The sequence below is a fragment of the Stylophora pistillata genome, chromosome 1 (assembly GCF_964205215.1).
Source record: "Stylophora pistillata chromosome 1, jaStyPist1.2, whole genome shotgun sequence".
Taxonomy (NCBI): Eukaryota; Metazoa; Cnidaria; class Anthozoa; order Scleractinia; family Pocilloporidae; genus Stylophora; species Stylophora pistillata.
The window spans coordinates 15,649,853-15,665,018 of record NC_142519.1 but is presented as its reverse complement, the minus strand read 5'-3'; the positions used below and the strand labels follow the sequence as shown (position 1 = coordinate 15,665,018).

At 38.6% G+C, this 15,166-nt stretch overlaps 2 protein-coding genes across 4 annotated transcripts; one reads left to right on the top strand and one right to left on the bottom strand.

The window, feature by feature from the left end:
- The first annotated feature begins 47 nt into the window (after positions 1–47).
- Positions 48–8,379, top strand: LOC111341484 (dorsal-ventral patterning tolloid-like protein 1). The gene is made up of 8 exons (XM_022948466.2): positions 48–930; positions 1,529–1,611; positions 2,968–3,360; positions 3,823–4,188; positions 5,439–5,804; positions 6,049–6,359; positions 6,851–6,905; positions 7,783–8,379. The coding sequence occupies exons 2-6, from the start codon at positions 1,563–1,565 to the stop codon at positions 6,225–6,227; spliced, it is 1,353 nt and encodes a 450-aa protein (XP_022804201.2). The 5' UTR covers positions 48–930; positions 1,529–1,562; the 3' UTR covers positions 6,228–6,359; positions 6,851–6,905; positions 7,783–8,379.
- A 1,088-nt stretch (positions 8,380–9,467) lies between these two features.
- LOC111341479 (uncharacterized) lies at positions 9,468–14,218 on the bottom strand. Of its 3 annotated transcripts, none has more exons than XM_022948457.2 (6): positions 13,575–13,834; positions 12,968–13,057; positions 12,330–12,410; positions 12,064–12,150; positions 11,001–11,102; positions 9,468–9,783 (listed from the first exon to the last, which is right to left on the bottom strand). In XM_022948457.2, exons 1-6 carry the CDS (start codon positions 13,657–13,659, stop codon positions 9,770–9,772), a joined length of 459 nt encoding a protein of 152 aa, XP_022804192.1. In that variant the 5' UTR covers positions 13,660–13,834; the 3' UTR covers positions 9,468–9,769. The 3 variants fall into 3 exon arrangements, with proteins under 3 accessions (XP_022804192.1, XP_088596398.1, XP_088596391.1); XM_088740272.1 differs by lacking the exon at positions 9,468–9,783 and adding an exon at positions 9,843–10,114 and having other exon boundaries at positions 13,665–14,218; XM_088740265.1 differs by lacking the exon at positions 9,468–9,783 and adding an exon at positions 9,845–10,114 and having other exon boundaries at positions 13,575–14,216.
- Positions 14,219–15,166: the final 948 nt, after the last annotated feature.

Below are 15,166 nucleotides of genomic sequence, written 5' to 3'. Positions count from 1 at the left end.
AAAATATTGACGTTTCTTTTAGCCTAAAGGTATGATTTGCAGGTCTTTACAAACCGCACAAAATTTGGTTGGTTTAGTGTCAAGGCAACAAACCAAAGAATACTCTTTCAATTTAAAAATAGGATAAAATTGTTCGAACGACGACAACAAGAACTGTTTACTGTTTAGGAGCAGTGAATCAACCAATATATTCAAACAAGGAATTAATCTGTCTTTTAAATAACATGCTTGAACTGTGACCTCGTTTCAGCCGAAATATAGGACCTGGATGTTTCAGAAATGTTTACTTACCACACTTAGCTCTTCACTCGCCGGGAAAAATAGCAGGATTTTTGTTTCAACGCGCTCCAAATTGCAAACTTGAAAGATGTGTTGGATCCCACGTTACTTTTTGTACATGGTTTGCAAGCTAATTTTTTGCGAGTGGCGTCGATATATAGTATCCGTTTGAAAGATCTCTGATTTCATATATATGCGTTATTAGCTCGAGGTCAAGAGGGCTGGATATTGGCCGAGTTCTTTTTTAGCATATTTATGCAACAAACTCACGAGAGTCGTTTCTGTCTCCTTTTTTCTTTTTTTTTTTCTTTTTCACTATCTTCTGCCACGTTTTTCGTTTCCATCGCCGAAATTGTCCAAGAATCACAAACTTATATCCAATTCAATTTTTTCATGCACGGGATCAATGCGAGCAATACCGAGCGGGCAAGATGGGCCCATTTTTCCCGCTCGGGTAGCAAATCAGAACATAGGATTCGCCCCATCTGGCCCACGGGCACTGCGAGGGATGTAATAAACCGTAATAATAAACAAGAAATCCTTATCATATGAGTTTCTCTGTCTGTCGTGTATTTTTTATTTGCAGATACAGTACACATTTTATAGATCGATCAGCACCAACTGAAAATACTGCGGCGAGTTTATACCGAGGTAGTTGCTAGCCACATTTGCTTAAGAACCGAATTTTAAAAAATATTACCAATAACTTAAAATGACTCTGACACGATTTCACAAGAAGAACAGCCCTAACTATTGTTAGAGGAGTCCTTTTAGTTTCTTTCCTCCAGTTATTCCTTCATCTTTTTTCAAATTGCAGTGATAAACGTTAAACGTTTTCAGTTCCTAACGCTGATGATATTGTTCTATTAACTTGCAGTTTAATTAATTTCCCTTTTTAGAATCAAAGTTAATGAAATGTGAAGTAAGTCGCTGTTAGTAACCGCTGTTGACCAACTACGTCAAAATACCCTAGTTCTACAACTCAGGGCAAGTTTTCCATCTCTGAATTAGAGGATGTCAGATTTGTTACAATCGATGACAAACTTTTTGAATTTTTTTTTTCACGGGAACTTGTAACCCATCGAACTTTACCCTATGACTTTTCAATATCTTTCCGCAAAAAACACTCAAAACAAAGAGTCAATACCAAGTGTTCTGTGGGAAAACTAAATGAGCGATTTACGTCAATATATTTTACCGAGGAGTGAATAAGTAACTGACAAAAACTTCCTTAAACAATTTTTTCAAGGAAGCGCAACACTACACTTCAAGTATCATACAGAATGGCGTCGAGAAAGCTCTGCTACATCGCTGTGATTAACATTTTCTCCGGTAAGTAATTCTTTATCATAGCGAGGGGATAGTGAATGGGGCGAGAGCTCGTGAGGTGCACTTCTCAGTTGAACAGTTCTGGTCTGAGCTTTGAAGTTCTAGTACGATCCTAAACTTATTGAAGTACAACATTTCTTCAAAGTTCTCTGCTCATTTGTCCCAAAAAGATATTTCGACCACATCTGGAAACATGCGTTGTTCTGTGTAGGTTGATTTATATTTCAATGGAAGCTCCATGGCGAATCAGTTGGCAAATTTTTAAGCAATACTTGCATGCTATCTTACTTTTACGTAATGAATTCATAAACGCTCACAATGTAAGAAAAGAACGTATTCATGTAAGAAAACAGCAACTCATGATCCGCAAGAGGAAGTAAGCAAAAACACCAAAGGCCACCTTAAGCTGCAGGTTCCATTTTTTATTCAGTTAGACAGAAGTTATGGGTTACTCTTTGACTTTTAAAGCTTTGAACTTCTACCAAGCGGTGGGCTACTTGGAATGCAATCAGTAAATATTTTTCTTACGTTGTCATGGTAACAGTCTTGACAAATATTTTGTGTTACAATGGGCGTTGTGTATGGTCTGACTTGTTTACCACCGTCCAAGTACTTTGTTTTCAAACCGACTTAACTTCTGTATATCTGCATATCTTGGTTTAATTTATTTTCTGAATGTATGTAATCAACAAAAAATCTAAAAAATTGTAAGGTAGGTACTGAAAGATACACCCAGCTGTAAATATAGAATCCGAAAGAAATGGCTAGGCGTCCAAGTCAGTGATCCTACGACTACTTTACTAAAGGAGAAAGCGTGACTACCGGACTGGGTGCTTTTCTTGTAATCTGTTGGTGCTTGGCTCATTCAGGTTCTCTATCTTGCAACTCACAGGATGTCTTTTTCTGTTCTTTGGTGTTGAACTCTGATTACCTCTTTCCAGTTCGGATTTTAACCGATGCATAACAATATAGGATAGCTGGTTTATCATCTGTTTACGTTGCCTCGAAAATCGAATGCAGATGAATATATTCATGTTTGCTATATAGTTTAACAGCTAAGTTAAGTACTCAAGTTTAGAAAAGATCAAGGTGTTTGAAATTTGCATCATTTCCACTGTTTTGACCACGTCCGTCAAACTACTAGCACTTATCTAAGCTCAAATCCGACTCTACATCGCGTAAACACTTGACTCGAATGCAATTTACCGCAATCAAGTTTGTTCAAGTTTTGAAAGGGTAGAGGAAAACAAGTTACCCTTATACCACTGAACGTTGTGAATGTGAATCTTGAATTTTTGTATCAAAAGGCAGCTCATCAACGGAAAATATTTAGGCAAGTATCACTGTTTTCTCTTCAAGCTTTTACCCTGTTTTCCTCGGTAAGAGGACAATGTAGTGAGGCTGGTATCACGCTCAATGGTACAATGGGAAGTTTCACCAGCCCCAATTATCCATCAAACTACCCAAACAGAGAGACTTGCAGGTGGATAATAGAAGTTCCCCAAGAGCACGCTGTGCACTTGAGTTTCGATGTGTTTGTAATGGAAAAGTGTGCAATTCCTTCACCAATCTGCAGCTGCGACCATGTGGAGATACGAGATGGACCAAATGGCAATTCTCCGAAATTGGCAACATATTGTGGAGAAGAAAATCCCGGTGCAATTATGTCATCTGGAAGATTCCTGTGGGTGGAGTTTGATTCAGATCTCTTTAGTAACGCGCAAGGTTTCTCGGCCACCTACACAGCTGTTGGTATGTAAATTTCAAGTTTCCACTTGATTCTCAGTTTGATTTATCTTCAGTAAAGATGAAGTAGCATATGAAGAATTTAAATAAATTGCTTTCTAGAAGTGGGCTTTTCTTCACTATCTCTGTGCACAATTATATATATTTATTCATAAAGAAATAAAAAATTCCTACATCGTTATTGTGGAAGAGGTAAAGTGATCTGGGCCCTGAGAAAAATCAATCCTTCAACTGCCTATGAGAGGTTTAATGGTCTTTTGCTAAGCCAGTAAGAAATCGTAGACAGACAGATATACCAATGTTTTAGTTTCCTATGTGAAAGGCATACACCATAACACAGCAACCATCAGCATCGAGACGAAAAAAAAGATTAGGATCTACATTTGTTTAAAGATCAACTTCATCATATGTAATTTTTCCCTTTCACGCTTCTCTTTGTTATATATTGTTATTTTTGGTTCCTTTCAGATGCGAATGAATGCCCGAGGGGTAAAATATTAAGTGGCACCAATGGCAGCTTATCCACCCCACGTTATCCTTCACGCTACCCAAACAGTGTAAAGTGCACGTGGATAATACAGGTTCCTGAAGGCTTCCAGGTACGACTGAGATTTGATTCATTTCGACTGGAGACTTGTACAGTCCCTTCCGTGTGCACATGTGACCATGTCCAAGTGAGAGATGGCCGCGATGAAAATTCCCAGTCTTTAGCCAAGCTTTGTGGAGACCATTTACCGATCATATTGCGATCATCAGGTCAAACTCTTTGGGTGGAGTTTGAAAGTGACTCTTTAACAAGAGGGCAAGGATTTTCTGCGACCTTCAATGGTGTTCGTAAGTATACTACGTTGACGTACGTATTCTAAACATTTCGGTGGCTAACTTAAAAACATTGCATAGACCACTACCAGTTTGTATCGGGGCGATGGGCAAAGGTCGCAGAAATTGTAGTAAGGAAATTAAAATCGTGGAAAAAGATAAAAATATTGTCTAGCAAGACGGCAAAAGAAAAAAATATAAAGATTAAAAAGTGCACTTCCAAGTGTTTCTTAATGAAAAAAAAAGTTCATACAAAGAATTTTCTTATCGACTGTAATTATACTTACATACGAAATTTTAATGATATCATTTTTCTACAACAGCCAACCCCTTTCCAGCTTAACTGGACGTAATATTACTCAGAATTTTTTTTGTTTTTCAGGCGCCCCCGGCCACGGACCCTATAGTGCAATGGTCAGTGCTGCAACGGCCGGACGACATATATACTTAACGGAACCGGAGTGCAATGGTTCCGCCGAGTAACGCCTGAAGGAGGGTACACCAGTACGCCAAAATCGCCCAGGAATCAGAATTGGGGCGACTTTCAGTCACTGTCAGTTATTTTATATTACTTCACATTTACAAGGATTGTGGGACTATGGAGTTCTTATATGGTGACCATTTTATGGAATAAAAAAACTTATTAGCGATCATTCCCGAACAGTGCTGGAAATAAAATGAGAAGGCTTCAGTAACTCCCTATAGATACCCGGTGCAGCAGTTAAGATAGGACCTGTAAAATTTATTCCACCTACGTAAAAATGGAATGAGAATTGTTCTCATTTTAAAATGTTTTTCACCAGCAGTGTTACATTTTCCCCAACCTCTTTACACCCTACATATTCTCCAAACCATTCTCTACACATTCATAAGGTGTTGACAACGATAATTCATTTGACAATCAAGAGTTTCTTCAGTCAGTGATCATTTCCTTTATTCTCATTACTGTAATGTGCGATTAAGGAGACAGAGCTAAATAACGTATACGCATGCGTTAGGTTTTGCCGCGGAAACACGGAAAGCTCAGCACAAATTGAGTCTCACCTCGCTGTGTGTTAGCTTTGCTTCACCTCTGATGGTTCTTATCCCCTATCTGTTGCTGTTTTGTATGGATTCTAAAACGACACCATTTCTATGCTGTGACCATTATCTGTCTACATTCTTATCCCCCTCTTTTTCTGTACGCTCCAGATTTGTCCATGCCCCGAAATTCATGAAACTATTCCTGCCCAATAATTTCACCCTGTCGCTTTATTTCCTTTTAGCCGTGGATGAATGTCCAACAAGAGGGGTGCTGCAAGGGACAAATGGTAGTTTCTCTAGTCCAGAATATCCATTGAACTACCCAGACAGTGTTACATGTACGTGGATTATAGAGGTTCCTGAAGGCTATCAAGTTCAACTAACATTCAATACATTTGAACTGGAGGATTGCGCCATTTCAGCGATTTGCACTTGTGACCACGTTGAGGTGAGAGATGGCCAAACAGAAAATTCACCCTCACTAAAGAAGCATTGCGGAAACGAGAAACCGGCTCCACTACAATCCTCTGGTCGATATATGTGGGTGGAGTTCGACAGTGACTCAAAGACAAATGAAAAAGGATTTACAGCCTCCTTTGTAGCAGTTTGTAAGTACTTGGGAATAAAATAGAACTCATAAAAAAATAAGAAATAATTTGCATAATTGTTATTTCCCGCTTGTTTTCCTTTTCTTTGAGACTTTTTCGTTCCACGCGAAAAATTCGACCATCAGCTCGAAAACATGTAGGATAAAGGGAAAATAAGAATCCAAGGTATTTCTTAAAAATACAGATTTGACCAGAAGAATTTGTTTAGAATAAAACTAATTCTTTTGATTTTGTAATTTTTTAGCAAACAGCGACTGCCCAAACAATGGTTTATTGGAAGGGAAAGTGGGAAACTTCTCAAGTCCTGGGTATCCAAAGCAATACCCAAACAGTGTGACCTGCACGTGGGTCATCGAAGTTCCTGAAAATCACCTTGTTGAACTTACTTTTGACGATTTTGAACTGGAGGACTGCTTCATATGATCAATATGCACTTGTGATCATGTTGAAGTCAGAGACGGAAAGGATAAGAGTGCATCTGAGTTGGACGAGTTTTGTGGAGACGACAAACCACCCACGTTGATATCTACCGGACGGTACATGTGGGTGGAGTCAGTAAGTTTCCGAGTAGGATATCCTTAACGTTGAAAGCGCTGTTAATCAAAAGTTGTGGCTAAGTGCAATACTAATTTGTTTAACACTAGGATTGGAAAACTGGTATACTTACTTAAAATAGACTTCCTTCCACAGATTTCAACAACTACCGAACCTATGCAATCGTCTCCATCACTGAAGTCTTACAACCATAACATTACATCTAAACTAACCAATCAGTTCTCACCAACCAGATATTTTACACTCGACGAACAAAAACAGTATCCTCTAGACTCTGATGATGACAGGTTGTCGAATTGTCAGTCACTGTTACTGACAGCAGTCCGTCTCAGCACTATCCTCATTTGAATGATCCGAGTACACAATCCAAATCAGCCTATCACTTGAATATCCTCTGCGTAAAAAGTTATGGAGGATAGTCCATTTTTGAATCCAATAATTCCATAAATCATTTACTGCTTCCTCCCTTTTTATTTATTTTCCTAAATTAGAAACTGGGATGTATTGCAACACCGCGTTTGGATGGAACATTAGCGCAATCGGCTGGTATGGATCATACTGTTAGCTCTGTTGTTGTTGTGGGTTAATCTTGAGATTTAAGCGTTGAACCTTGAGGAAGGCTCGTTTAAGATCACGTTCTTCTAACTTTCTGTCTAATGAAGCTCAGCAGCTACCCAATGTCTGTTTTTGTCATGGTAATTTCAGATTTAACTGCATCATGCTAAAGTGAGATCCTCTTCCAAAGCTCACTCACAAGTTATCTGCAATGGGTCAGCTCGCTTTAAGCCTGTTTTATCTTCCATATGCTTTTGTGATACCTTTTAAGTATTTTCTTTAGGAAAACACAACATGACGAATGGGTTGAATCAGTATAGTAACCTAAAAATAAGTCTCTGTATTATTCAGAGGCCAGACTAGGAACTCAAAAGTATGCACCACGAGATTTGAATTTGAATTTATAGACAATTGTTCTAAGATTTAGTAGCCTTGCGCAGCTGATATTTAAAACTGGTCCTTTCATATTATTGAAAATCAGTCGTTTCTAGAAACAGAATAAGTTTTAGAGAAAGATGTTGATGTTTAGGAAAGAAATAACTAGTCCCTAGATTATGCAGGACCCGTGTCACATATTAACACGGAATTAGCTTAGCTCACCATAGAGTTTATGTAGAGCATCGAAGCGCGGACGGAATCCGAAGGTCTACTAAGATTTGACCCCTCACGGAAAGACAGAATAGTTTCTTTGTCCTACCCGTGTGACGAGACGAAAAAAAACATAGCGCTATTTCATTATCGAGAATTCTTCTTCTAATAACAGTTTTTCTGTATATTGTCTGTGCCTTTACTCGGTGACGGGGAAATGCTTTATTTTGATTTCCTTATTATTTATTTATTTATTTATTTTATTTTATTTTTTTTGCAGTATTGCTGCCACCGTAGGTGTGATAGGAGGGGGCGTTTTTCTCATAGTCTTGATATGCATTGTGTTGGTCAAGAAACCAAGTGTTTTTAAGTGCAAATGCCGATGGTGTTGCCTCGACTGCTGCTTCGACTGCGACTGAACGATATATAACAATTAAAACATTCTTTGCTGAAAAAAAGAGGCTTCGAAATAGACGTAATAGCGTAAAGAGGCCTAACTTTCCATGTTGTTGGAGAAATATGCATGCGCTTGGCTATAAATCCTGAAGAATTTCGAAGCTTATGAGCAGTTCTTTTGAAAACTAGCTGATTAAAGCATTTTGTATCTTACGAGTAAAAGATTCATACAACTCTTTATCTCTGTTTTTATGTAATGCCTTAGTAGCAACTACAAATGCGCAATGAATCACGTGACAGCAAGGTCCCAGATAAGAAGTACCCCAAGAGGAATTGGTGTGCTGTTTAATAATAATTATTTCCCATTTACTCTCGTGTTATTTTAGTCTACTTACATTAGATGTAGTTTCACTACAAAACTTGGTTTCTAGTTAGACTAAATGACAACGAGGCATGGCTTATTAAAGACAATATTATGAGATGTTCGTCAGGAGGTTCATTGAAAACTAATGGAATCAGTTACTCGAACAGAAAACAGCACAACAATATTGTATCGCCACGCTTTTGCCTGCATGCACGCGGGCAGCATAAGGACTAAAGGATTAAAGCACAGACGCACATCCATGGCAAGTTTACAACTAGGCGTGGACGCGTTCAAATTCAATGATTATCGTCAGGTGAAGAATACTGCACTGAAACAACCACGGCTGGAACTGGGCTCACGACAACGACGAAGCAGAGGAGCTTCTGATTTTTTCGGTTTCAGATCTCTCGCAGCTCCAACGCCCAACGCTTCAAACCCTTTAGCGAGGCAGGTGGCCAAACGTTTTGAATTAATTTACTCGAGTAACGTCCGCTCTCCGAGAACATTTTATAGGACTCAAAGGAACCTGGACAGTAGACCTTCCAGTTGTCGTTTTTCTAGGCGGGAGAAGCGTGAGCAGTGCGTGCTTGTATTGAGTGTTTTGGGTCATTGATGTATTTCAGTGTCTTTGTTATTCTTTCATAGTGACTTTCAAACACACTGAAAACTTGGATCTCGTCCTGGAGCGGAAGTGTCGGAGGAAGTAATGGAAATAGGGGGAGGGTGGGATGCCCTGTCTTCTTTAGTTTGACTTTACTTCGACAATTTAAATTGTTTGGTTGAGAGTTTTTTTTGTCCACCAGCATCCTTTTTTCCTCCGTTGGTTTTCCTTGGACTAATTGTGAGCTTATTTTTCGTTTTCTCTTGGATATATCTTAATGATTGTTGTTGTTTTTGTAGTGACTGTCGTTTTTCTTTCGTTGAGCGGGATCTAATTCAGGATGGAGTTCTTAACCCTCCTCCTCTTGACTGACATAATGCGAGCTTTAATATGGCATATGATCAAGAGTGCATTGGAAAATACTTTTCGAAACTTCTTTTAATTGGCGCGACAAACGGTGACCAAATTGCAATATTTTTACCCAGTCGTGGAACAACAGCAATAACTCCATAAGTTTGGCAATCTCTTTCCTCCTTAGCGTTGTGATCTACATCTTTTCTCGTGTTCTCCCGATATCCCACGTGGGTTACTGCGATACTTAACACATAGGCAATGCAATTTTATTGATTAATCAGTAAACTACTTTTTTAGTGTCAACTTTATTTCTCAACCCTCTAATAACATGCACTACCCACTTTTCAATGCAGAAATTGTGAGTCATATTTCATTGAAATCAACTCTCAGAAAGAGCCACATGATGGCCTATTTGAAACCCCCAGCTTTAGCAATGACCGTACTTTTCGAAATGGGCATTTTAAATCAAGTAAGTGACCACGAAATTTGTTTTGGTTTCACCTGCATCTATCTACTAAAGTAGAAAAAAAAAAACCCTTGAGCTTGAAATTTTCACTCCATGGGACCTGAAACGAAAAAAAAGAAGAAACATTTTTTTGTTAAAAAAAAAAAATTAAAAGAAACGCCTTAACTATCTCTACCTCGATCATATGACTACATCTGCATTCAAATAGAAAAAAATGTGCCTGCGCATGGGATTTTACTCCTCATGTTAACGCTCAGCCATTTAACGAAAAGTTTCCGTTAACGGCCGGTAGCGTTAAACATCCGTAAGTCGTTCGTCAGAGATCCTCTAGATAAACGTTATTAAACATATGAGTGAACTGCGGTTATGAGACGTATATAAGAACGATCCTTCGCAGTAAAGCACTATTTAAGCAATAGTGGAAATCAGACCTGAAAAAAAAAAAAAAAAAAAAAAAAAAATTTCAGGCCTGTACGGGATTCGAACCACTGACCTCTGCGATACTAGTGCAGCGCTCTACCAATTGAGCTAACAAGCCAACTGGGAGCAGGCCATCAAATTAATTCTTATATACATAAACGTTATTGTTTAACTCCACCTTGGAACACTTTCTAGTAACCGTCAGGCTAGTATTTTCACGCTTTCACAACATTCGTCAGTTTTTTCTCCTTTGAATCTACTAAAAGCTCAGACCTTTCTGCAATTAGATCAGATTGCGCAAGCGGCAGAGAACCCGGCATAGCTATTCGTTAAGGTAGAACTAATTAGCCGTTAGAGCCCAGGGAAAAAAGTAGAGCGACTTGCACTTCTGAATAATCCTTAATTATCCATTAGCTTTTACCCTTTTAACGGATAAACGCTAAAGCAACGATACCTGGCACCGGTCACAAGCTCCCTCACTCCTACCTTGTGTTGTATCACAGCTCTGATATATCCTAACTAGTTGATCAATTTTATATCCTTATTTTCATCCCCTTTCTAATTCTTGCCTTAAAACTGAACTGATTTTCTAAGAAGAGTAATGGGATAAGGAGGATCTGGAAAGAACCCACAGATACCTCACGCAACATGCATTTATTTCGTATCAAAAGATCCAAGCAACAGCCGAGGTATAAGTATTATATTTAACTGTTGGAAGGTGGGTCTAACCAAAGACCCTGATTCTAAATTCGCTTAAGAACAAAAATTAAAGGCCTTTGCGAAATAATCATTCTATTATTCTTTAAATCTCTCTTTAACGCAAGAAGTAAGGTGACTTTACGACTTTGTTTAATGGGAGGTGGCCGCTAATTGAGGCGTTGATTTGATATAACTTACATTTTTCATCACACTCCTGCTTTACTTCACACGGTATTTCTCGGCACCATTCCACGTCTTCACAATAACAGCCTCCAAACATACCACGACAGAACCCGCACGCTAATCAGAAGAAAATATCCAATACCGTTTTCATCTGCACTTTACCATTACATAATAAGAGATTTCTATGCAGTTACCAGTAGCAGATCTTGGGGAGGCCCCCCCCCCCTCTACACTAAGAAAATTAGAGCAGGAGGAAGAAAAGCAGGCATGTGCACACGCACACACACACACACACACTCACACACACTCACACACGCACGCACACGCACGCACGCACACACACACGCACACACACGCGCACACACGCGCACACACGCACACACACGCACACACACGCACACACACGCACACACACACGCAAACACACACTCACACGTACACACACACACACACACACACACACACACTCACAAAAGCCACCCCCACCCCTCCCCCCTTAGCTCAAGGTCTGGATCCGCCACTGTTTGCCGTATCGAATATAAAAAGCTGGTAGGAGAGTTTCAATGGGGTGATGGCTTTTAAGATTAACTGTTATAAATTTTGGCCATTTTAAGGCTAACGGTTAAATTCCTTCTTTGTGACTAAATTAAAAATGTTTGCAGTTAACTTTTTTACGACTGACAGTTAAATTTATCAATTTTAACACCTAATGGCTTAAGCTCTAACACCTTAACACCTCTCACACCTCTAACACCTCTAACACCTCTAACACCTCTCACACAGCTTAAGCTTTAACACCTGATGGCTTACGTTTTTGCTCATTTAACGGCTAACGGTTAACACCATCGAGACCCTCTGGTAAAGCATTTTACTTGATTTCTCCTTTTTTAAAAAAATATGTCAGTAAATAAACCAGAAAACTTTAGCAAAGCGAAACTTATGTGGCCTTCACGATATGAACCATGTATTGAAATATTTCGCACTATTTTTTTATTTGATTACTGATTACTGGTTAGAAAGGCTCGATTTAGTTATACAGACCATAACATACAGTTGTTTGCAGTCGCCATTTTTTTACCTGGGTTGGATTCAGCGCCATTAGGGTTAGCAGTCATTATCACAGGAGCAATGGTCTCCTCAACTACGATCTCACCTTCGGATGACTCTAAATAAAACGCATAGAAAAAATTAATACTATATTTTTCAAAAGTGTTTAATTTACCAGTCTCAAACGAGGGACAAGAGATAAGTCTCCACGGTGGTAAATCACTGCTTACTTGTTGGAAAGGCTCGACTTAGTAATACAGACAATAAACAGTCAAGCGTTTAGAGTCGCGATCTTACCTGGGTTGGATTCGGAACCAAGATAGTTTGCAGTAACTGGAATTATGGCCTCCTCAACTGGGATTTTACCCTCTGATGGCTCTAAATAAAACGCATATAGATCATTACTATTATTTTTCAAAAGTGTTTGATTCTTCTGTCTCCAATCAGAAGAGATGAATCTGCAGTGGGTAGATCATGGATTTCTGGTTAGCAAGGCTTGGTTTAGCTATATAGATCCTCAGTTAACAGTAACTGGAACTATAGATTTCACCTTCCGATGATTCTGAATAAAACGCAGAGAAAGCATCAATTAATTAATTTTAAAAGTATCCAAAGTGGAACAAGAAATGAATCTCCGCGAAGAAGATCGTTAACTTTTCTCACAATGATAGCATGCTTAGCCGCAAAACTACGAGGGATCTGCGGTAGATGGGGCTATGTAAATTTGTCACGGAACAGCGCACCATATACTGCCAGGATCGTGGAACTCGCTCGGATGCATTCTATATACTCGAAAATTTCTCAAACTAAAAAGCGCTATTAAAAAAAGAGGAAAATTCACCTAAGATAGCAAAATGATTTGAGTGTGGTAAGTTAAGTCGTAAATTTGGGTAGAAAATGTAAAACTCGAACCTATAAATGATTGAATATCTAACCTTCTTCTGGTTCGTCTGTTACGGGAACTGGCATTGTCAATTCCATCATCGCGTTCACTTCTTCATCGTATTCTTTGACATCAGCGCCACCTGCGTGAAAAAGAAATGCCTGTGTAAGCTGACTCACCTTGTTGAGACGTGACTGAGCGACCCGATGTGTACATTAATTACAACCAAATTAAATATTGCTCTTCAGAAACCGCTGAGAGCGATCCATTCAGTCAGTTAAGACTCCTTGATTAAAAGAATTTCAGTGATAAGATTCTGAATCGCTGTTATTTTCAGCTTATTTTTCACGTTTTCCAGTCTGAAGTTGAATGACTGTCGTTTATTTCGGGAAAGCGTTTGAATGAAGAGTTGATGGAGCTTTTGATTTCAAAAAATTAATTTATTCGGTGGGAAAAAGAAGGCTCTAGCGCAAACACAATTTTATCCCGCCAACGGCCGTCAATGATCTAGAAGAAAAAAACTTCCTAATTCTAGCTTTGGTTTACAGCTAGTAAAGTTGGACCTTCTCAGAAAAAAAAATTAACTTAGTGTTTCCTTAACAGCGTCGAATATAATTATATCTGACCAATTAGTTACAAGTACATGAGACAGTTCTTACCTCGGTCCCTCTGTCGGAATGGAAACTTTGCGCCGTTGCAGAGAGCGATAAGAAAAACAAAAGTAATCACATACACAGACTTCATCTTACCGAAAGCCTTGTATTTGAGGTCACTGCTTTAATAACTTGTTTTCCTTTTCTACCAAATATTTTAGAAATATCGAATACAACCGAGTCAGCCTTAGTGCTCTGGTTGAACCAACCAAGCGAAATTGAATCGTTTACCAGGCTTGGCACTTGTTATATTTCTGGCGGTTAAAGAAAAAAAAAAAAAAAACTCAAGTCTTCTGTTCATAATCGCTGGACCGTAAACAGATTAAAGAATAAATTTGCATAGCCCGCGATTTTTACTCTTGGTTTGCGTGCCTGTCTATCTCGTACTATCACTTTTCTTTCGACAGGAAAAGAAAAAAAAAAAGATAGATATCTCCGATAGTGATTTCTCTGGTGTAATACTCATAAGTTCTCTTCAATAAACGCTCTCTTATCGCAATAACATTTTCACTAGCTTGTTTGCGCTCTTCAAAACTAACAATAATTGGGTAGTAATCATAAGGTTATAGTAATGTTATGGGTGATTCATCAAGATATTTCTAATCAGTCTATTATATTAAATTCGTACTGAAAAGAAACAATTCAAAGAACTCTTTTGAACGTAGCTGAACCGAATAAAAATAAAATTAATTAACTCTTTTCACTCCATTAGAGCTAATTTCAATCGCGCTTAAAAGGTACACATTTTGGAAAAATGGTTTTTGAATTGGCGCGGAAACTTCCCTCGTCTGCTTTCTGTCAAGTTAGCTCGGTTTAGGGTTTGGTGCATTAGATGAATTCTTAGCATATAACGTCTGGGATCTTTCCTAATACCTCAAGCGCCTCCTGTTGATTCAAACTAGTTATAGAGTTTCAGCAACAGAAAACGCGTTCAATAATCAAAAACAAAATAATAAAATAAAATAAAATAACGGTTTCCCTGATGATATCTACGATAATGTTTACTTTGTAGATCTCGCTCTTTTGACTAAAGCCTTCGGATGCCAGGCAAAAACCTGAAGTTTTTATTCGTTTTCTTAATGAGTATTTCTTGAAACGTTTCCTTAAAGGTACACTCTATTATCCCAATTACACCCCATAATATATGCGGTATCCTTATAGCCTTGGAACTTATGCATGATATCACGTATCATCCCCCGATAAGTACATTGATTTGTAAGTTCATCAAACCATTGGCCTTGGCCCTTCGTCAAGGAAACAAAATTTAAGCTTATGTAGGATAAAGAATTATTGTAATTTAGTAAACACCGAATGAAATCTGTCATTTTTGGGTTTCTTACTTACTCGTTCTTAAAGGCTACAAACAATTCCGAACATTCTGGGGTCGAACGGGTTAGGCAAACGGCTCGGAAATCAGAATCTAGGTCGTTTAGCAATAAATGGGGTCTGTCAGGGTGATCTAATTTGCGCAACCCGCTTTCACGTTAAACAGTTTTGACTATTTTGAAGTTAATCAAGCTTGAAAAATGGCGCTTGAACTGTTGTTGTTTAGCTATTCTTCCAAAATCGCTATTGGACCCGCGTGGCACCTCAATCGA

Excerpts from the sequence above, each read along its gene's own strand:
- LOC111341484 (XM_022948466.2), top strand. The coding sequence starts at position 1,563 with ATGGCGTCGAGAAAGCTCTGCTACATCGCTGTGATTAACATTTTCTCC. Across the intron at positions 1,612-2,967 it reads TGTGATTAACATTTTCTCCG|CTTTTACCCTGTTTTCCTCG; the intron begins GTAAGTAATTCT and ends TTTCTCTTCAAG. Across the intron at positions 3,361-3,822 it reads GGCCACCTACACAGCTGTTG|ATGCGAATGAATGCCCGAGG; the intron begins GTATGTAAATTT and ends GGTTCCTTTCAG.
- LOC111341479 (XM_088740265.1), bottom strand. The coding sequence starts at position 13,659 with ATGAAGTCTGTGTATGTGATTACTTTTGTTTTTCTTATCGCTCTCTGC. Across the intron at positions 13,058-13,574 it reads ATTCCGACAGAGGGACCGAG|GTGGCGCTGATGTCAAAGAA; the intron begins GTAAGAACTGTC and ends TTTTTCACGCAG. Across the intron at positions 10,115-11,000 it reads GCAGGAGTGTGATGAAAAAT|GTCTGATTTCCACTATTGCT; the intron begins GTAAGTTATATC and ends TTTTTTTTTCAG.